This window comes from Vigna unguiculata, chromosome 1, assembly GCF_004118075.2.
Source record: "Vigna unguiculata cultivar IT97K-499-35 chromosome 1, ASM411807v1, whole genome shotgun sequence".
NCBI classification, from domain to species: Eukaryota; Viridiplantae; Streptophyta; class Magnoliopsida; order Fabales; family Fabaceae; genus Vigna; species Vigna unguiculata.
In genome coordinates, this window is record NC_040279.1 from 25,962,086 (window position 1) to 25,985,575 (window position 23,490).

At 31.4% G+C, this 23,490-nt stretch overlaps 3 protein-coding genes across 7 annotated transcripts; all 3 read right to left on the bottom strand.

Annotated features, from left to right (window-relative positions):
- Positions 1 to 7,826: 7,826 nt before the first annotated feature.
- On the bottom strand, positions 7,827 to 11,143 carry LOC114173405 (F-box protein SKIP24). Of its 5 annotated transcripts, none has more exons than XR_003602503.1 (7): positions 10,875 to 11,143; positions 10,569 to 10,742; positions 9,808 to 9,970; positions 9,602 to 9,740; positions 9,224 to 9,314; positions 8,514 to 8,570; positions 7,827 to 8,338 (listed from the first exon to the last, which is right to left on the bottom strand). XR_003602503.1 is itself a non-coding variant. In XM_028057799.1 (5 exons), coding segments are annotated over exons 1-5 (705 nt in total). In that variant the 5' UTR covers positions 11,102 to 11,143; the 3' UTR covers positions 7,827 to 8,336. The 5 variants fall into 5 exon arrangements, 2 of the variants coding, with proteins under 2 accessions (XP_027913600.1, XP_027913592.1); XR_003602501.1 differs by having other exon boundaries at positions 8,514 to 8,675; XR_003602502.1 differs by lacking the exon at positions 8,514 to 8,570.
- A 5,636-nt stretch (positions 11,144 to 16,779) lies between these two features.
- On the bottom strand, positions 16,780 to 18,524 carry LOC114175129 (presenilin-like protein At1g08700). The gene has a single exon (XM_028059899.1). It carries the CDS (start codon positions 18,287 to 18,289, stop codon positions 17,048 to 17,050), a length of 1,242 nt encoding a protein of 413 aa, XP_027915700.1. The 5' UTR covers positions 18,290 to 18,524; the 3' UTR covers positions 16,780 to 17,047.
- Positions 18,525 to 18,695: 171 nt separating this feature from the next.
- Positions 18,696 to 22,930, bottom strand: LOC114175123 (GDSL esterase/lipase At3g26430-like). The gene is made up of 5 exons (XM_028059893.1): positions 22,491 to 22,930; positions 20,032 to 20,244; positions 19,746 to 19,915; positions 19,192 to 19,462; positions 18,696 to 19,107 (listed from the first exon to the last, which is right to left on the bottom strand). Exons 1-5 carry the CDS (start codon positions 22,870 to 22,872, stop codon positions 18,845 to 18,847), a joined length of 1,299 nt encoding a protein of 432 aa, XP_027915694.1. The 5' UTR covers positions 22,873 to 22,930; the 3' UTR covers positions 18,696 to 18,844.
- Positions 22,931 to 23,490: the final 560 nt, after the last annotated feature.

Below are 23,490 nucleotides of genomic sequence, written 5' to 3' on the forward strand. Positions count from 1 at the left end.
ACTCTAAGTAAGATATGATCGACCACTAGTTGCAATCACATTAAGAGGTGAAGATGTTAATGTTTATTAGGCCAAGACGAGTTCCATCTATAACATGGATGATATTTTTTATTTTGGGTTAAATATGTTTTTGATCCCTCGAATTTCAGTGAAATTTGGAATTATTCTCTCTTCTAAACTTTATGCTAATTTAGTCCTTCATTTTTAAAAATACGTGAATTTAGTCCTTTTAACCAAATTTTGTTAAGTTTATCTGACGTTTTAAGTGCATTTCATGATAGTACTTGAATTGTTTACACCGTTTGACACATTTTTGCTTCATTGTTAACTTAAATATTATCATAAAATGCGTTTAAAAAGTCAAATAAACTTATTAAAATTTGGTAGAAAGGAATAAATCCACGCATTTTTAAAGATGAAGGACTAAATTGGTATAAAGTTTCGAAGATGGACTAATTCCAAAACTCACTAAAACTTGAGGGACAAAAACATATTTAGCCCTTTTATTTTTTTGTTTGTCTATCATCATTTGTTTGTGAGTAGAAATTACAAAACTAATTTATGAAATTGTGATGGGTTTATACTTATCATAGTTTATTGTGATAAATTATTCAGCGTATCGGTTAAAAATTATTTTTAACAACATTTCTTATCGTAAAAGCCAAGTTATAAAATAATAAGTCAAGATGGTTGTTGCATTTTTTTTCTCCCTCTCTCTCACTACTTTCCTTTTCATGGTCATTATAAAAACATAGTATTAAAAATATCTAAACATAATTTTAATGCATGTCCCCTTTTCATTTACGTCCACAATGAATTTTGGGTCCATTTGTGCTTCGGTAATACTAAATTTCGTATAGTTGTATTTTTTTTTATTATATATAGAATTTCTTTAACTAGTAAAGAATCAAAGTTGTAATAACTAAGTGGGTAATTAAAATTGATTTCTAATTAATCAGTATAAATGAAGAAATGCAGTGTCATAGTTTTAGTTTTAGCCTAAGTTTTGCTTCCCAATACATTTTGTACGTGTCCTCATCAGGATTTCCAGAAGAAACCACACCAACATTGACATCACTTGCATATTGTCAACAAAGAAAGAAAAGTTAGTACTATGTGATATTCAATCAATTAATAAATAACAAAACATATAATTAATTATATGTGCAGATATTTTTAGTTAAATTGATATATTAATCATTTTTAGTTAATTGAAATTCTTTTTCTGATAATAAAAAAGTAATTTAAGTAAAAGTTTTAAGTTTCGATTGCGAGAAAGTTTATTGTTTTGAATTGTTAGTCTGTCTATTGGTAAATTTTCTTCTCTTTGATTTTTTAACTATTATCATAATTATCATTGTCATCACTTTATCATCATTTTTCCGTTGTGATAAATTACCACTAACTAACTTCACTACATTTATAATTATCACACATTTATTAACTATTTTTATATCATGCTAATCATCTCTCATTCTCATAACCATTACATAAAAAGATTTAGATTATATATATATATATATATATATATATATATATATATATATATATATATATATATATATATATATAATCAATATGACATAAGTTTTACTCTATACTGAAAAACAATTGTGCAGAGATAGAAATATTTTGGTTTTTTAGGTGAGAAATATTGTGAAGGAAGTAAAATAAATAAGTGAAATTATATGAAAAAGAGAAAATTAAAAAAAATTTGGTAGAAAAAAAGGAAGATAAAGAAGAAAAAAAAACATATAAAAAGAAGGGATATAATGAATTCTACTAATTTTTAAATTATTTATACTTTATTTACTCTTCTTTAAAAAAATGGAACTTATTTTCATTTGTCCTTCTTAATGCACTATTAGTATTTTAATTAAAGAGAAATAATTCTGCCTTTTATCTAAAATTAGTGATAAAAAAAATAGTAAAGTCCATCTAATCTTTATTTAATTGCTCCCTTTCTGAATCATACCAAATGGTTAAACGTTATGATCTTGAATTATTATTATTATTAGGGTTAAATATATTTTTGTTTCTTAACTTTAAGTGAAAATTGAATTTAGTCCCTCTTCAAAATTTTGGTCTAATTTAGTCCTCCAATTTTAGAAATGTTTGAATTCAGTTATTTTAACCAATTTTTTGAAAGTTTATTTAACGTTTGAAACACGTTTCATGAGAGCATTTGAGTTGTTTACCCCGTTTGACACATTTCTACTTCAATGTTAACTAAGAAACTATCTTGAAATACGTTTGAAATGTCAAATAAACTTAATAAAGTTTTGTTAAAAGGACTAAATCCAAACATTTATAAAGTTGAAAGACTAAATTGTGTCAAAGTTTTTAAAAAGAACTAATTTTAATTTTTACTGAAAGTTAAGGGACAAAAATATATTTAACCCTTATTATTATTATTATTGTGGTGGCCTACATGTCTCCTTCCATGGTTGTAGAGAAAGTGGTAGATTAAGAGGACTTAAATATTTCTTTACTTAGTTAAAAGTAGTAATAAATGTTTGTTGTTTTTTACCTCCTTTTTCTCCTTTACTTTCTTTATCTATCTCTGATTCTTGCACATGGTACAACCTATTGGTTTATCTTTATCATCTCATAATAATGTTAAAGAATAATAGTGGATATTAATTAATTGTGAAAGCAAAATTTGCTTATGATGGTAAGTGATAACGTTTATCTAAACTGGTCATACACGCAAACCCTTCTTCTGTACCGATTAGGTAAATACTAGCATGGTACCACACCCTACTCAACAATAATATTACAAATCACATTTACAAAATCATCTCAATATATGTACTTTATGTACACCACTTTTGTTAAGGTTTCCAAGTCAAACAATCAAATTATTCATTATTCTTTCTAGTAGTTATATTTTTTTTTTCTAATTATAAAATTGGATTTCAAAATATCATTTAAGAATATTCACGCTAATATGCTCCTCTTAACAATTAACGAAAATTATATATATAAATTGAGTCTTTGAGATATGTATATCTCATGCATGAACTAATTATTTATTCATTATAACAAGGGATATAATAAGTTTAATAAACTTTATTAAAATAGATTATGATCACTACTAAAATAATTCATATTTTCTCCCAATTTTGTTTTGAAAATTTTTTCGTCAAAAATACTTACAAATTTTGTTGTAAAAAAAAAATTATAAGAAATTGTTACAAATTTTCTTGCAAAATATTTTGTATAAAACACTTTTTACAATAAATTGTGTAGGAAATACTTGCAAATTTTATAATTTTGTAGAAAATGATTATCCATAAAGGAATTACTTGCCAATTAAAATTCTTAAAAAAATTGACACAAAAAAGTCTTTTTTTATAAATTTTTTTTAGCAAAATTGTAAGAAAAATTTTATGTAATATAAAAATTTCTATCAGTAAATATTATATTAAATGAGTAAGTTTAGATCTAACTTATTCATAAAATTAATTTGTAAGATAATAATCATCTTTATTATATATTTTTAAATTTATTATTATTTATAATTGACGTAAAACTTCCAATAAATATATCAAAATCTTCTGGGTTTGAAAAACAGAGAGCTTCAACTCTTTTTATTTTCACTTGAAGAAGATTTTCAAATATGAATATTTTAGTATGAGAAAATAATGACCAAGATAACGTGTAATTTAATGAAAAGTTATATAAATAAAACGTGTGTATAAAATGAAAACGAAAAATAAAAAAGAAAATAGAGAAGCACAGTACTGAGTAGAGTGATACTGATCACATATTCTCACGTTTTGGATCTGTGTATAGAAAACATTAATTAATTAGAAAGCAACTTATCTCACTTTCAAAGTTTCAACTTAAAACTTTTCTAAAAAAATTTAATGTCCAAATAGGTCGCACCGTTCACTGTTGATGTGAAAGTATTACGTAATTTAAAGTCCAAATCGCCATCAAATGTATTGTATATACCAAACTTTATTACGTGATTATCCTATTTCACCTACACTATGTAAAATAAGCCTTATTAGCGAATTAAATGAAAAATGGAAAGATAATTATATTCTATATTTCACATGGTCATGATTGTAACACCTAATTTAGTAATATCAATTTATAGTATTACATAATTGATAAAGAAAAGTATAAATCAACATATAATCATATAAAATATATTTACAAATTTTTTATAAGAAAACAAAACTGAACATTTTAAAGAAAATTAATATTTCATCAATTAAGAGAATTTATACAATATAAAAATACATATCTAAACAACAACTACTCTCTCTAAGAAGACCATCAAGAGTCTCATTATTTCACACATTCACTCACATATATTATCTTATATTTATGTAAAACATATGATCATTGCAGGTGGACAAACCACAACATAACATATAAGATAAGCTAGTACAGCTATAAAAAACCATATGTATTATAAATTTTCTAATCATCTAACTAGCCAATCACATATAACAAAAAAAAAAAATCAAATATCTACACAAAATATGCCCTCTCTGACATAAATCACAATTTACGGACTCTCAAGACTTAGACATTTGACTCATTTATGAAAAGCACATGTATTGAGCTAACTCAGATTTTACATTTGTCATGTGAACACTCAGTAGATTTTTGAAATTACCACATGGGCTCTATTACACCCTTAATATATCAGGACCTATGTCCTCATCACCATGACAGGGTTAATTTCTATAGTTTGCTAGAATGGTTCCCTTTTCACACAAAAATCCAAGTATAGAAACCTTCATCGATTCTCACAATTAGATATCTTGCTCTGTGTGAGTTGGATGCTAACTAAATCAAGATAATCTTATCAGCTCTTCCATACACTCTCATTACATCGACATTCAAAACATCATATTTCTCATCACAAATTATCTTCATCATTCATATAATCCAAACGTCACATTTCTCATATCATCTTAAATCATTACACCATGTCATGCATATGTATTTAACCTCAACCCAAATTCATCACATATCATTTATTTCAATTGAAATGTTAACAAAGTGAAAAATGTAATTTTATAATGACAACCCAAAAATTAAACTAAGGTAGCACCCATCACCTTGTACTTGTCGCTAAAATACCAGAATTTCTTGTAACTTATTGTCAAGTGAGCTCCCAGTGGTATTAGGTGTACCTAAATATGGTATGCAAATATGTGTTATCCAGTTTTAGATTCTCGTTAAACCATCTAATATTGTATAATAATGATGAATAACTGAACTCATCACTGTTAACCATGATTACTATAACCATTCATACTTCAAAATGATATGAAAATTACATGTAATGTGGTATTAATCATTCTAACTAGTCCAAACTTCGTTCTACGTAGATATGAATCCATACAAAGTAAATGTTGCACAAAAATAAACTTAGAATAAAATTATAAACATCAACTTTGTTTCTAGAAAAACATACAAATAATCGAAATAAAAAAAAAGGACAAAAAAACACGGGCTTCCACTAAACTAAGGTGTTAAAAGAAATTACACTCGGATGAGTAGTGTCCTTATGAAAAACTTTACCTATTAAACCTTGGGTTAAATATGTTTTTGATCCCTCAAGTTTCAGGGAAATTTGGAATTAGTCCCTCATCAAAACTTTTGATCAATTTAGTCCTTCATCTTTCAAAATGTATGAATTTAGTCCTTTTAACCAAATTTTGTTAAGTTTATCTGACGTTTCAAGCGCATTTTATGATAGTATTTAAATTATTTACACTGTTTGACACATTTTTGCTTCAATGTTAACTTAAATACTATCATGAAATGTGCTTGAAACGTCATATAAACTTAACAAAATTTGGTTAAAAGGACTAAATTCACGTATTTTGAAATATGAAGGACTAAATTGGTATAAAGTTTTGACGAGGGACTAATTCCAAAATTCACTGAAACTTGAGGGACTAAAAACATATTTAACCCTTAAACCTTTAGTAACTAGCATGAAATTAGTCCTTATATATTCTATGAAATATTTTATATAATGAAAATTTTCCTTAACAACTAAATACTTAATGCCATTGATTTTGACTTGTTGGAGAAAAGAACTCATAATTGATTATCGGAAATTCACAATAGAGTTTCAATGATTTTTCAATACCATTGACCGACCACATGCAAACTTATGGAGAAGTTTCACAATCATATCTCAATGTTGGATGCTTCAAAACAAGTAATAAACTTTATGGCCAGGTTGAAGAAAATACCATAGTTTGTTTAGTAGACTTTTAAGAGATAACTCCTCCAACCAACAAATACATGTATCTAGCAAAATCAAAGTGAGAAAGTGACTAGAAATTTCTTTTGTACTTCTCATAATTTTTCTAAGTGGAGAAGTTTGATTTAGGAGAATTTCATTCTTCTTACCTAGACTCTTGTTTGTTGAAAACTTTACATAATAAAATTCCCTCATATAAGGAGATTCAATTTATGGGAATTAATATGTGCTACATGTGTTCTTTAAGCAAGCAATAATACAATGCTGCCAAATTATGGAAGGTTTCAACAAAGTCTAAATTTGGATTTGGCCATATACACAATTTAATGGTACATCTAGATGTCATGTAATTGTTTTTAGAAAAATGTGAATATTGATATTACTAACTTTACTATTTTAAAGTTCTTTGATATTTGAAAAATATCAAAAAAGAAAGTAGCGCACTCCAAGTCATTTGGAAGATGCCTAATATTGGTTGGATTGACTTTAACACTGATAGAATTGTTAAAAAGGCCTTCTTAGTCATATTGCTTTTGGAAGCATTTTCAAGGAGTTGTCAATAAATTTTATTATTACTATATTGACACTAAATATTTCAAGGAGTTGTCAATAAATCCTTTTATGTGGAGTTTATTATTACTATATTGACAATAAATATTTTTATGAATTGTAGTTATAGACGCTTGTGGTTAGAATGTGACTCTATATTGATTGATCAAACTTTTTAAAAGTTGTGATGATATAAACACTAAGGTTTCTCATATTTATTGTGAAGACAATCATTGTGCTATCAAATTTCCTAACTTCGAGATTGAAGTAAGTTGTTTATAAACATGAATTTGGTTTGATATTCTATGTTTTTATCTTTGTTTTTTCCTTTATATGAAGTATTTTTGTGAGATGACATGATTATTAAACATTAAGATCAACACAGTCGAGACAATTTTCATATTAATATATAACAAGGGAACCTTTTTAACAAGATATTTATACAAACAAATAATGTGTAAACTAAAATAGTTATCAAAATGGTTTGAATGAACAAATTGATCAGATTACTCTGAGCCAAAAAAAAAATCATAAAGTTAGATTAATTTTGATTATATATATATATATATATATATATATATATATATATATATATATATATAGGTAATGTGGAGTTAAGGTTAGGCGAGAAAGAGAAGGGAAAAAGTAGAGAAGAGAGAGATAGAAATGATAGAGATGGGTGTGGAAGATGAAAATGAGAGCATCGACAACCCTCATCTAACATTCATGATGGACCAAACAAAAACCCTTTTTCTATCATATGTGACCTTCGTAAATAAAAATTTGCAATAAAGGTTCACCACAATTTTACTTGCTTGTACACAAGATACAGTAATTTAGTTCCAACAAGCCATGTGAAATAGGAATCTAGTGTACAATTGTTCTATTCAACCTGTTCAAGATTATGCTAACATATTTAATATCAGTCTCCTACTTGTTTCTACCATTCAAACTTTCTTGATTAGAATTGATTCTACTTAAACTCTGGATTAATTTTTTTTTTTGTACTTTAAATTTTGAAGACACATCAAAATAACAACACAGAAAAATATGTATACCATTGGTTTTTAAGCCTACCCATAACAATAACGGTTTTTTTCAATGAATTTTGGCTTCAAGGGAGCATGCAGCAACTGAACAGAAATGCTATAACTCAAACCAGTAGAAAATAACTAAAACATTAACAAATGGCTGTAATGGGGTAATGCAACTAACTAAAGAATAATGGTACAACATGTGAAGCCCTTAAAATTGTTTTTTTTTTTTTTAATTTAAATACTTCACTAATAGTACTTCTTAATCTGCATATGATACACTCCATCCTTTGATCTAGCTTTCCTCAAACTTAAAGGTTTCCAAAAGCCCAGAGGCTACAATCTGCATTTCATCAAGTTCCTCAGGCTCTCACTACGTATTGCTAATACATTCTACGTACAGTAATAGGAGGATTTGCGCAGTCAGTCTTCATGGACAGAACAATTTCCCAGTTTCAATGGAAGAAGGATCAGCAAATTTCATCAACACATCAACCAATGCAATGTTTTCCTGCCCAAAAATATAATTATTATTTATTAGTACAAAATGAAAGATAGACAATGCAACTTCTTCCGTGTTCCAATGTAGAAAGCACAAAAATAAGAAACCAAAGTTTGGCTAACATCGAGTTATATAAGAATCTATAATTGTCAATGAATAAAGATAAACCAAAGCTTTTTCTCACCATTTGTGATCAGTTAGATGGATCAAACAATGCCTGTGTTTTTACCAAAAGCAAATTCTGTAGATATGCGTCAATATGGAAAATGTAGAAAGTGTAAATTGTGTTACACCAGCATCAGATTTATATTATAGATATAAAACATTCCACTTTGCTGATCTGTATCTGAAAATAATAATGCCACAGAAAGCATAGAGTTATTGTGACACCTAAGCCTCAGAATCACAATCAGGGGAGGACCTATGTTAAATTGATGAGGTGCATTCACTCTGTGTATAACTGAAATTTTATACTTTAGCCCCTCATTTTTATATATTTAAAACCTACATCCCCAATTTCTACTCTGACGTCAAATTTTCTTTTACTATCTAGTTTCGTTCATTCATTCGGTTCCATTTTTAACTTTGAGTACTTTTCACTTTATTTAGCTAGACAATCTATTCCGTGTCAATTTATCCATTCCATGATGATGACGATGATAATTATAATAGTTAATACTATTAGATTTATTTTTTAAAATATATTGTCCCCAACGATCCGAGATCCTGAATTTTCTACTATCAGATTGAGTAACCACATCTTCTACTAGTACAAGATACAATTCATAACATGTAAAGAACCTATGCAAGGCAAGAACATTACTAACACACATTTGCAAATCTTCTTAATAAGGAGCAGATAGTTTTGCAATAAACAGTTGGTCAGAAACACACCAACAAATATAAACCATAACGTTTGGTCCCTCCTCTGGAGAAAATTGCAAAAGGATTATTCATCTATCCTGTTTTGTTTCATTTTTTTGTACTGCATAATCAAGAAAACACGCCTTAATCTTAATACTAGTTTTGCAAGAAAACTGAACAAAAGATAAAAACCAGAAGGGCAAACAATTCCAATATTATTATTGATAATGATCATAATTGCTGTGACAATGATTTAATCTATAAGGAATGAATTTGAAAAGGAAACAGAGTAGAAAAGGTGAATCAATGAAGCAAAAAAGCAGGAAAAAAAAACACTATCCTTAGGGCAAGCAATAGATTTGATTTTGTATACAGATATTTTTGGAGGAATTAGCATTAGAGACTCACAGCTATTGCATATTTTCAGCTTCTTCCGCTTGACATGCTTTCTATCCACTTGGCTTATGGTCTTATGCTCCTCCATAGGGTGATACTTCATAGACGCCAACTCTTCTTTTGCAGTATCAAGCCTGCGCTTTTCATCTTTCTGGTACAATTTTGTGTAAGTAACAACCCAACGAAGCTTTACATGTGATACGGAAATCAACACTTACATAGAACAACTCCAACCCTGCAATCTGTTGCTTACAAAGCTTTAGTTCCATCTCAAGACCGTGTATCCGACATTCAGCAGGGACAGCACTCTGCTCAACCATTTGTTTTTGCCTACTCCGGACAACCTCCGGTTGCCACACATTCAAAGCTACAAAGGCTTGTCTACACAAAAAAAAAAAAAAAAAAAAACATCATAAATGCAGTAAAGCCTACAGCAAACCCATCATGGAGCAAAAAATACAGCTCATACTCTTAGAATATTGGGTTTAGGTGCCTAACTCAATCTTGTAAAATCAGTTGGTGAGGTAAGAACTATCCAAACTTCATTTAAGCCATATTTGTAGTCTATGTGAGACAAAACACCATCCAGGCTCCAATTGAGTATCCAATGATGTAGCAACTATGGCCTCCAATGAGGCCAAGACTATGGCAGCTAAGGGTAACTATAATTTATTTAGGTGACTTCCCAATGGATAAACATTACAATAGTCAATAGATACAAACCTAAGAAGAGTAATATTAAGTTCTTAATCAGTAGTTACCGGGAAATGAAAAATCAATTCACCCCATTACAGTTCTGTTATATAAACAAGAACATTAAAATTCACACATAACACCAAAAAGATAATATAACCAATATGTTGAAAAAGATAGCATATAGAATCGGCATTAGCATTCAACTACAACAGAGATGAATAAAAGAAAAAGCCTTTGGTGTGTGTGTGTGTGTGTGAAATGAATGATTAAGTGGGTAGAGTACCTGGCCCTACGCAAATTGGACAAGTCTTGAGCGGTTTGTGTGGCTGTGGCGGTTTCTTGAGCAACACGTGTCTGAATTTCTCTGAGTCTTCTAGAATGTTCCGCAATCTGGCTCTCCTTTCTCAACACAGCCCTCCTATGAGCAGCTATTCTCCTCTCCTTGTCCCTCTCAAACCTAATTACCCAAAAACTCACTTCATAAATAAGTAATAAAATTTGAACTTTGAAAATACCCAGATAAGAAAATCACACAAAAAAGCAAAAGGGCGAACTAAGAAAAGTTGAAAACGCGGGACAGGTCTCGCACCTTAATTTATATAGGGATTTAGAAGAACTGGAAGAAGAAGAAGAAGAAAGATGGGGTTGGGGATAGTCGGCGGAGAGAAGGCGGTTCCAAAGAAGATCCTCGGAGGAGAGGCGGCGCAGGCGGCGGCATGAGATGGAGACGCAGCAGAGATCCTTGTAGCTGAAACCGCTGTTCTGGATTCCGATTTCTAGGATTCGGCGCCACAGTTCTTCCGGGAGAAAGGACATTCTCCGAATTCCAACAAAATGTTCGAATGTGATTATTGTAGCCTATAATATATGCAATAACATTTAGTTATATTTCCGATAAATATATGATCTATTAAATTAAATTTACTCTGTAAAATGTTAATAAACTTTTTTTAAAAAAATTAGATTTAACTTATTCAGTGAAAAAATTCAATTAAAATATTGATTTGTCGTAAATATATTTTTATTAAGAATTATATTACAACAATTTGAATTGCATCCCGTATAAATCAAGTTGGTAGAGGAAAAACAAGGAATTATCTATATTATTTTTAGACATGTTCAAGTATGCATCTAATGTTTCATTTGAATAGTCCTATATCCAGGTTAAACTTTGCTATTTAAATTATACAAGAAAATCACTTTTAGTCGACTTATTTATTTCAAGAATCAAATATATATTTAAGTCGTGTAAAATGATAATAATAATGTATTTTTTAAAATTAAAAATAATTTTATTAAAGTATATATAGCGCTATCATAATTTATATATGAAATCATTATATTTAAAAAAAATTAAAATTATTTTTATTTATGTAACTTAAATTTTAAAAATATAATTTTGTATGTTTTTTTATTTCAGAATTATCTTTTAAATTTTTGTAAAATATGATCAAAGTATTGTATGTTAGTTTACCACAATGTTACATTAAATTTAAACATTATAATTCGTTGGTAAATGTCATTTAATTTGACATCTTTAATTATTTTTATCAAATAATTTGTAATGAGTCTAGATAAATAAATTTATCAAATATTTCACTTTCTTTTTTACAAGATTTTGTATTACAATGTTTATTACTAAACTTAATAACCTATAAGATTTATATTAACGTGACTTTAATTTGTTTTTAAGTGAATAAATTATAATTTTTTGAGCCACTTGTAACATATTTAAAAAGGAAACATTTCTTTATACATAGAATCTTTGAGTGATACTTATACAATTGTAAACACTAATGTTAATAGTGTTAGTTGTTAATGGTTTGGTGATTGTTTTCTACATTTACAGCCATTAAAATTTTTATTATATATTTAGTTGAAGTTATTGTTAGCTTTATGAGAATGATGCACTCAAGCTCAAAACACAGCGGTAAAACCAAGACGACTAAAAATAGGGCAATGATTAATTGATATGCATGAACTCAGCATATGCCTAACTTGTTTATGTAGAAAAACTTATGCATAAATGCTTCTAGCACGATTAGCACAATTTTACAATGCACTAAACTAGATTAAGGTGATGCTAAACTGTGAATGTCAAATGATAATGTTGGAGGTTCAAGCATACATAACCAAGGTGTACTATATGCAGATTTTCTGGACATATTTGAGGTTCAAATCATAAACATGACATTGAAATAACACTTGGAAAGCAATAATAGAAATTCCATCTACATAAGGGTAAATTTTGTACTTTGTAAGGTGATATGGATTGTGTCTCTATGCAAGCCATTTAGATCACTTTCGACGTATGGTTAAAATTCTATTGCTAAAGTTTATAGAATGAAATTTGTGGATCATAGTGTATAAACCTTACAATTACCTAATTTACTTGTGTACATGGAGCTTGAGTAAACTTTTCTACTACATTCACATGCTTCGTTTTTTCTACTCTTACTTCATTGTCACCTCTTCATTTCCACAATTATTCTATTCCTTTAATGGAAAGATCCACTCTAGTTAAGGTGACACCATATTGTTATCCTCGTAGTCAACAAGAAAAAAAATGAGAAGTTAATGACAAATATGCTTTAAGAGATAATTGTTCAATCAAGCAGGAGCATTTTTTTCATCTCATGTAATCCTTACGAAGAAGAAAGTTGATTTTTGATAAGTTTATGCAAATTATCAAGATCTTTACGCCATACCAATCAAAGATAGTTTTTCAATTCCAATGATGGATGAATTAATCAATGAATTATTCGATACTTCTCCTTTTATATGTATATTTGAGATAAAATTATCATCAAGTTGTGTTGACACGAAAAGACATATAAAAAAAAAAAACACATTTCACACACTTAGACACTTTGAGTGGTCTGTCATGGCTTTTGCCTTGACCAATGCTCTGACTATGTTTTAAAGTTTAATGGATGATATCTTTAAAGATATATCGTGGAAGTTTGTTCTCATTTTCTTAATGAATTTTTAATATATGATTTTTCATGGAATAGGCATCTATTTAGAAGTTCTTTTCCATATCCTTCAACAACAATAATTATATGTTTGATTTTCTAATGTTCATCTAAAATGTAGAAAATTGAGAGTTTAGCCCATATTCTTTTAGGCCTAGGTGTGGCTATGGATACTTCAAAGTTGAAAGTTGTCAAAGAGTGACTTTAATTTATGTAGTACAAATACCAACACGGATACGAAACACAACATAGACACTTCGACACGTGTAGTCTCCAAAATGTTGGACACAAAAACACATATCTATATAATAGACCATAATGAATTATTTAATCTACCAACTAATATTTATATACTCAAAATAACAAGGTTAATCAAATATAATAATCTAAATATATTATAACCTAATACAAAAAATAAATCTAATCCATCTATCTAATATTCAAAAAGTGAAAAATACTGATCATATAAAATTTGTTTATTATTTCTATAATCATAATAAAAATTTATACAATAAATTTATAAATTTATAAGTTTTTACAAAATAATTATATTTATCCTTGTGTTTTAGCTATGATAAGATTATGTAAAAGACAAATATTTCAAATGGGACATTTCTCCAATAGATGTCGTGCGAGTATTGGCTTTCGATACACGAACACGTCATTTGTGAGGCGAGTCTAAACTTCTTAGACTTTAACAATAAATTTTAAGCAATTGCAAGGATTTCTCAATTTAACTAGATATTATACATTATTTGTGAAAGGATATGCTTGGCTAGTAGCACCTTGATTGACTTATTGCAAAATGTACAGTATGGCCTACCGCCGGACCATCGGTCAGGTGGATCCTCATTTATGAAGACAACCGACTGGACGCACGACCCATCGGTCGGATGGCCACACCAAAACCTGAATCAATAATCAGGTTTAAAACGCAATTGGGCCATGATTAAGAAACCCTAATCACAGGCCCAAACCAAAAACTATAAATAGAAGCCCAAGGTAGGTTGGTAAGCACCTTCAACTCGCATTTTATTACAGCATTTACTGCTACCTACCATCGGTCTTAAACTGACTTAAGCATCAGAGCCTTTTAAACAGGTACCCCGATCGCCCGACCAGCCAAACGGGAGGAGAGTCGAGTTACGGAGGGAAATGCAGGACCTGGATGTTAACTGTGGATGGATCCGAGAAGAGCTTGACTAGACGACTGAGCGGCAAGAGAAAGAACTGTATAAGCTCGTTAAGGAAGACGTCAGACAAGAGGAGAAAAAAGGTAATTGAAGTGTTGATTGTAGGTGTTTGGTCCCTACACCCGAAACACAAAAATATGCATTTTACTAGAATGAAGTACGAAAATTCAATAGAAGGATGCACTTATGACAACAGCGATGCTACCGCTTTCCAATTTTTCAAAATTGTGTTGTTTTGGAACCGGTTGCATCAAGCTCATAAAAGCGATGTTGAGTCAAGGAAACCATCCCATAGTATATTTCTCAAAGAAGTTATCTATACAATGTAAACATAATCAACATATACATAAGAAATGTATGCTAATATGAAGGCGTTGATTGAGTTTAAGCATTCCTTGGTCACAAGTTTGTAATTAAAACTACTAAAAAAGCTTCAAAGAACTCTTTAGACCAATGGTTGCAAACGCCAAAGAAGCATGAGTTGGTTTCAGAGTATTGTATAAACTGAGAAAAGAAAATATCCGGACAAATGAGTTGTCAAGGAGTTTTATGATGGCATGTTTTAGGCCTAATCAATGGCTTAAGAAGGTTGCAAAACTAATTCAAACTTAAGTCAAATTCCTCACAACTAGTCACCTCCCAAAAATTTTGCCATTAGGAAGAGAATTGTTGTTCAAGAAGCACGATCAGTACTGCTCTGACAGGAGAGGTACCTATGACGACCATCGTACATTTCTTGGAGGGAAAACAAGGTACATGGCAAAACAGGAAAACAATGTAGTATCATGTAGTCAGAAATAGAATGAAGATCACTGGCCCATGCAATATAAGAGATTATGAGAATTGAATACTAAAGACATCTACAATACAAGGGTCGTCATAATCGGGACCTAAAGCTTAAAACCTAGGTTTTATAAGAAACTCCATTGGAACATGCTGATATGGAATGAGAAGATCTTCAAGACTCTGTCATTAGAATTAAAAATTATTTCTCATGTTGCAAACGCTGTACTTACAATGAATGAACTATAAATAAAAAATTATAAAAATGTATGTTTTATAAAACTCTTAAGTTAGAACAAAACTTACAAGATTTTAAAAATAACGTGACATACTAAGATTTACATGAAGTAAAATAAGACTTTATACCATGACTCTTGCATTAGAGATGACCTAAGAACTTTATAAGTTGCAAACTCTAAACCTGTGAAAATCTACAATTAGCAATCGCGGTAATTCGCAGTCCTGTTTTTTAATGATAGAATCAAGCCTGTGAAAGCAGATAAACACTTCATTAAAATGAAAAAAAAAAAAGAAAAATAGGCAGATCTGCATGCCCTATGTCCTTACGAAAGTGCAAATTCCAAACATTATCAGATTATTTAGATGAGCTGTCTATGGAAGAAATTCTTCAAACCCAATTGAGAATAGGGGGATAAAGTATGTTTCAATTCCAAGACCTAGATAAAAGGACTTATGTTAAGAGTGTAGAATACCAGTAGATAGTATTGATATTAATTTGGATTTATAAGGTATATAACTTGGAGCGTCTATAAGGGGGAGGTCAAGACCCTAAAAGTTAATTTGGTTGATATTCATACAGTATCACTTCATTCTTATAACAACAGTGAGGAGAAAGAGACTCAAATCTGCCCTTCCCCCTCCAAAAAAAAAGAAATGGACCATGTGTAGCACTTGAATTTCAGTTTATAGATAAGGACAACCATAAATAGATCTAGAAAAGAAAGAAGACAAGGGGCAGGACACAATACACTAAAAGCTATTCTCAACAAAGTAAACAACTTAGAACTGTATAAGAGGCAAAACATATTACTCAATGGCATAAGAAGGGAACCTTTAACTGCTGCCAGACTTAAATCAATCAGATATTTGTAAGCAAAGTTTGTCTATAATCTGCAAGGAACTAATGGTAAGCCATGCATAAATACATCCTCAGTTACACACCATATACTCAAAGTTCTTGCATGAACCATGAAATTTACTTGTTTACATTATAGTATTAGCATATATGCAGATCACTCTTTTCATGCACATTATCTGGAAAAAGAAAACTCTTTTCATGCACATCAATATGTAATCACCCGTCAATGCTACCCTCTTGCTTAAAGTCAAAATTTCAACAAACATGAAAAACAGCCTTCTGAATTGTTTTCGGTTTGTAAGAAATATACTAATCTCAAAAAATGATGGACAATATCCCTTATGATGTCCATAAATAAGAACGTGAAAAGAAAACAGCTTGGAGGCTATAAACTGTACGAAAAATCCAAACATACACTCAAGTAGATGTGATAAACTCAACAAATGCCAGTAAATACTAACTTCCTCTCCAAATCTCATGTACATCAAAAGGACAAGGAAGACATTGCTTAAAATTTACAATCTCTAGAAAAAAGGGCATGGAAGGGATGGTTGAATTGCATTTCATTTCAAACGTCAGTTACAACACTATCAGTGAGTGAGACAATGAGCACAAGTATATGATTTGCTGTAATAGATATAATCCTACTTAATCACTCAAACCACTAGAACATTCCTAAAGCCTAGCCTGCCAAACCTGTATCTCATAAACCTCAAAACATCATCAAATTGGTGGCAGTCCCAACAATGAAGGGCTCCATCAGCAGCCGCGTCAAAAAATAGAACAGAACCCCCAGGGCGATCGAAATTGGAAGTGCCGGCAGAGCCTGCCGGCACACCGACAACAATATCAGTGTGCACCCCAGTCCCGAAATAATGGCAAGATAACACGCATACACTGTCATCAAATCATACATAGCAGCTCTCCCCACAAGAACACTGTAGAAAACAAAGTCCCCAAGACCAAGCTTAATCCCCCTTTCCCCACCAATCTCCCTCATCACCCTCTCGGCCTCCTCACCATCCCCAATCCCACTCATTTCAACAAGGGGAGACATCTCCTCATTAATAACATCCTCACCAAATCTCATTCCACCAACCAATGGGGAACTTTCCCCTTCATCGCTCCTACCATGATTCACATCAATGTCGTCCTCGTCATCATTGTTACTTACATTATCTCTAGAAACTACCTGAAGCTCAATTCTAGAAGCCTCAGAATCCGAAACCCCGGCGACTATAAATCCTAGGGCGGCGGGGGTTCGGGTAGCGACAGTCGGACGCGCCTCGTAGACCAACGCCGGCAGCTCCTCGTTCCGGGTGGACGCCAAATCGACAAGGAGCTTCAGCGGGCCGCCGGGGGCAAGAACAGCGACCAAATCGTAGAGAGCGAGCGCAACGAGAAGCGTCCACGTTGTCCACTCGGGCAATTTGGTGAACCAAGCGGCGACGATGATCCCGAGGCAGACCATGTACGCTTGGCGGAGAATAATTGGGATCCCGCCGGCGAAGACGGAGAGTACTCCGACGACGGTGAAATTGAAGAGCAGAAGCAAGGAGGTTACCGCGTCGAGGGGGATGGAGAAGCGCTGGAGGAGGGAGAGGAGGATGGATCCGCCCATGGAGGCGAGGACGAAGAAGGCGGAGAAGCGCGTGTAGTGGCGGAGGAAGGCGGTGCAGTTGTAGTAGTAGAGGAGGACGAGGAGGAAGGTGACAATCGCGATGAGACCGACGAAGACGACGGCGTTGAGGAGCGCGCCCTCAAACTTCTCCGCAGGGCTATCGGTGGGGTTCTCGGCATAGACAAGGTTGGCGGCGGTTGTGATGGTGGCGGCGGAGGATGACGGCGAGGAGAGGGCGTAGACCAGGAGAACCACCAGGAACATGCAGATCGACACCGGACTCATCACACCGATGATTTCAACGCCCAGACATTCCAGAACGCTCGGTTCCATTCTCGCGATTTTTTAGGGTTTTTTTTTTCTTTTTTCTTTTGGTTTCTCTCAGCGCTCCAACTCCGTAACGTTAACAAACTCCATTCTCTTCTGAACCTTGCGTAAGAGTTTCTCTTCTTTCTACGCACGCTCATGCAGAGTTGGGCACTACTTAATTTCCTGTTTTTATCATCCAACAAAGAAATTTATCCCCTTTTTAGGTGTAAGATTATTCTTTGACTCACTGCCCAATCCATTAGTTCCTCCTCTCAAAAACATTATAAAATAAATTTACGATTATTTGTTAATATATGTGTTTGGTAAAAACAACTTACGATTTTGTGAAACAACGTGGTAATTGTCCAGAGAAACATCATTTTTATCTTATTTTTACATTTCACTTAATACTGGTTTCAAAGGTCAACTCTGACTCAAACAGTTTCAACTTAATTAAATTCATTTTCGACATCTGTGCCTCACATATCGTAATAATCAAATACATACTTTACCATTTTTTATTGAATCTTTTTTAAAAGATACAAAGAAAACAGTACAAGGATGTTAGCAATCTTTCTGTCAAAGATTCCTATGACAAGCCATGTTCAGAGGAATAGGTGGATCAGAAAATGCACCATCAACAATCTGTTCAAGCACCCTTTTGTTTGCAGCCTCAGTGTAATGAACACCATCCCAATTTACCCAAACAGATGGATCCTTGCATGGCTTCCCCACCAGAATCTCTTTCCCACCATGCTTAATCTTAGCACCACATCCAATGTGCAAATTGTAGTTGTACTTTCCACCATGTCCACAACATGCCCTCAATGGTTCCTCAAAACCTGCATTCAATAAACACAACTCATTCTCCCACACATTTTCACAAACTAAACAAGTCCAAACCAGAGACAAGACAAAGGGTTTACCATGCTTCTTCGGATGACTAATGAGAGAGTACTTCGCTGCGTAAACATCAACATAAGTGATGGCAGCCAGGGGAAGCTCTTTTCTGAGTTGAACCACAACCTTTTTCAATTCACGATTGAAGAACTTGGCCACATCATTGTAAGGGGTTGCACATCCTGCTTCGTCCACTAACGACCGTTTTACTGGGTGAAGATCCATTATGTATGGCAAACAACCAACAGGACCCGTATTGTGAACCCAAAATGACCTTCCTCCATGATTATATACATACTAAAAACACCAAACAAATACACAAACATCTGTCATGCACATGCTGTTCGTTTGTTTTCTGATTAAACCTTATACAGTTCCTATATAGTCTTCAATTTAAGTTTTAGTTCATATACTTGTAAGAATACAGTGGTTTTAGTACATGAATCAAACACATAGACATAACTAATTCTCGATATTAAAGTTACTCAAAACAGTTTCTATTTTCCACAGCAGAAAATAAAACTCCAAATGTTAAACCCAGAATGTCTGAATCAGCAACCAGAAACATCACATACACTACCTTGATTACGTTCTTGAATTGAGCCAAAACATCTGGAACATATGCTTTAACTTGATCCGTGGACATGTTGTGGAAGTAACCAGATGCCAAGTCATTTTGACCAATATCAAACGTGTACAATGCCTGAGAAAAGTACTCTGCTTTTGGTAACAATGTTTTGTATACTCCACCTAAGAGGAGTGAAAAGTGATGATGCTCAGTTATTTAAGGTAAATAAAGTGAATCCATAAACATGTCCACATGAAGAATAGAAGAAGGGAAAATATGGTTCATGTGTTGGCATTACCTTTGTTGCGAAAAAATTGGGTTCTGCGTTGGAAATCGCTGAATTGATTGAATTGAACGTCGAGAGAGAAAGGGCTGAAGCCTCCAGTTTGATGAAGGGTTGTGTTCTGAGGTCTAATGGTGGATCCAGCAGTTGCAAAGTTGGCTCCATGGCTATAATTTGACCCAACAGAATCAAGAAATGCATTCAAGTAAGGCAGACCCAGCTTCTTGGCTTTTGATGCAAATATCAAAAATCAAGCTCAAATTAATTAGCATTTCTCAAGATCAAGAACACTTTTTTAAATTGAAATGGCATGGAAGCTATAATCTATGGCTGTGTGTAGAAAATTCAGGGTTGCCAACATTTTTGTAGAAATCTAATATAATATAAATTGTTTTTTTTTATATATTAATTTGCTAGTTTCTTTAGTTGCAAAATCAGATATCCGAATTTGTTTATCAAATTTGCATTTCACTCTAAATAAAAAAAAAAAAAATAGCCAAAAACCATTCAATCTATCTTGTATCATTGTTGATCTTAGATGGAATTTAACTGGTTTTAATTTTAAACGATTTCTTTCTACATTTGCAAGAATCACTTGTATGGTTAATAATACTTTATAAATGCATATATTACAAAAAAAATATATTTTAATATTTTATTGGAGTGCTATTTCTCTTCTCTTAATTATAAAAATAAATCAAGACCATCAATGCTCTCAATTACTTAAACTTTTCAAGAGTAACGCAATATTTTTGTAGTTAATCATCATCATTTAAAGTTTTAAATTTTTTAGATTAATTTGCTATAAATAATATACATTAATTACAATGATAATAGTAATTATTCAATCAATCAACCTAACAAATATGATAAGCTAAATAAAACTAATCAATCATAGTTGTTGTTAAAAGAAAAAGAAAACCAATCTTAAGTATAGCTTCTTATTACAACATATATTAGGATAAGAAATGCCTTTTGCACTCCATACAATTTTAAATGCACAAAAGTATGTCCAAAAAAAATATTATTTTCATCATGTTTTTAAAATTTAAACATAATGTTTAGATATTTATTAATTATGATAGATAAAAAGTCATATGAATAATTATTTTAACACTTGAATTATATAGTTAAAATTTCTTTTAATTACATATGTAATTTATAGTATTGGTTTCTCATATATTGTTATGATCATTTTTAAAAGCCAAAAAAATGGGGACAAAAGAGGTTAGAAGTGCGTGTGTGGTCCATGTATCACATGCTACAATGCATAAATCACTTAAAGGTATTTGAAAGTTCTATCTATCACTTATTATAATTTTGTCTACACTATATATATATATATATATATATATATATATATAAATGCGAGAGAGACATATATACTAAATATTGCATTTCATAAAAATAAAAAGGTTTTCATTTTCTGTAAATACTCCTATAATTTCAACAACAAACATTAATTTGACAAAGTGAATTAAAAAATACATTAAAAATTGTCAAATTTATTTATTTTAACTTTAAAAGAAAAGCAAGAAGTATGTGTTGAAACAGTGCATTTAATATTCATAGATAGTGTTATTCTTAAAGTTTGCATCAAGTTTTCTTTACATTAGCGATAGTGAAAATAAATTATCAGTGTCATCATTATAAACAAAAGAAAATCGAACTTAAAACTTCACACATTACCCAAATTCACACCACTTATACCAACCTTATCGGGTACTACACACATTTATTATAATTTGAGAATTTTATGCAAAGAATATCTCATGCATTCTATAAAAAAACTATAAGTGATTGAAAAATTACATTGGAAATTTCCAAGTATAGAACAATAATATTTCAAAATGGCTCTATTTTTTAAAATGGTCAAATAATGTATCTCCCAAAAATTAAACAATAAAATTTGATTGCTGAGTTATCTGAAGAGTCATATTATATACTTTTTAAGACACAAAACCTTAAGCAAAGAAATCTTAAACGACTGCAATGTTTGGTGTGATAGATATCACCTTAGAAAAAAATGTATTTTATGGATAGTGACAAAACCCAATGAATCTGTCGGTGGATTTTTCAAGATACTCTTTTTAAAATACAAACGAACGCAACTCAACAAAATTAAAGAACTTGGTCTTATCCAAAGTCAAGAAAATGTTCAATCATTCAAAAAAACCAAGCTCTTTCAAAAGAGCAGATTTTATGCAAGAAAAAGAAGAACAACAGTATCCAAGTTCTGCAAACTATACACACTCACTCAAGACTCAAAGTACTGATTTTGAAATCTGGAAGAGAGAATCAAAGTGAACTCAGATAGATACAGCATCAATATTACATCACTCTCAATCACCTAAAATTTTGAGGCAACATAACATTTTAAGACAATAGACTCTCATTTTTACTCGATATAAAACTTCGACTCAGTACTTGAATTTCCAAAAGAAAATAAAGATAGAAAGAGTAGAAGTAAGAACCTATGAAATCAACAATGAGACGGCCATCACAGTAACGGCCAGCAGGGTGGTGGAAGAAGGATTCTCCGTGGGGAGGACCAGCTTGTCCAAAGGCAGCAGAGAGGCCTCCAGTGTCAGAATTTGAGTCACCAAAGTTGAAGATTGCAGGGAAATGACACTGTTTTGAAGCTGAAACTGAGTTTCTGGTATTGAAACAAAGTTCAACAGATATCACAAACAAAAGGGTCATTAACCTACTCCAACTCTTCATTTTCATGTTCTTGTAGCAACAGTTTTGATCTAATTTCAAAAGGGTGAGAGAGGAAGAAAAAGGGTATGGAGTAGGGAACAGAAAGTAGGACCTAAGTTGAGAGATGTACTGAATGATGTTACTGAACAGCATAAAAAGGGGTTAACTGTTCACACATGTGTTTGTTTGGATTTTATCCATTATTTCGTGGAATTTTGAAAAAAAGGGTTGTTTTCCTTTAAAGCATGCATCTTATTAAGATTTTTCCTTTTCTTTTCTGTATCTCTTTGTATGATTCGTTGAATCAATTATATATTTCTCTTTTCTGTTGTGTTTCTTTCCATTTCTAAGAATTATACTCTTCTGTTATCTATGCACTGAAATCTTGTTTAATGGTAATAAAAACATGTTGCCATAAATATATTTGGACATATCCACATGCTCTTCAACATCTAGTAAAAAGGATGAAAGGGAAAAATATGTGCAAATATTATAAGATAGGAAAAAAGTGATAACAATTGAAAGATATTAATATGGTGTTTAAATGTTGAAATATTAATAAATCATTTCTCCAACAAAAATATGTTATGATTGTAAAAAAAAAAAAACGAAGTAGATACTGTTTGAGTGTAAAATATATGATGGAACCCACCCACCACTATCTGTCTCATTTAGGATTATATTTTGAGTTGTTAGGTTGTAGTTTTGAATTATGTTTGGTGAATTCATCTCTTTGATATGCAGAAGTTATGAAGATCAACTGTGTCCAAA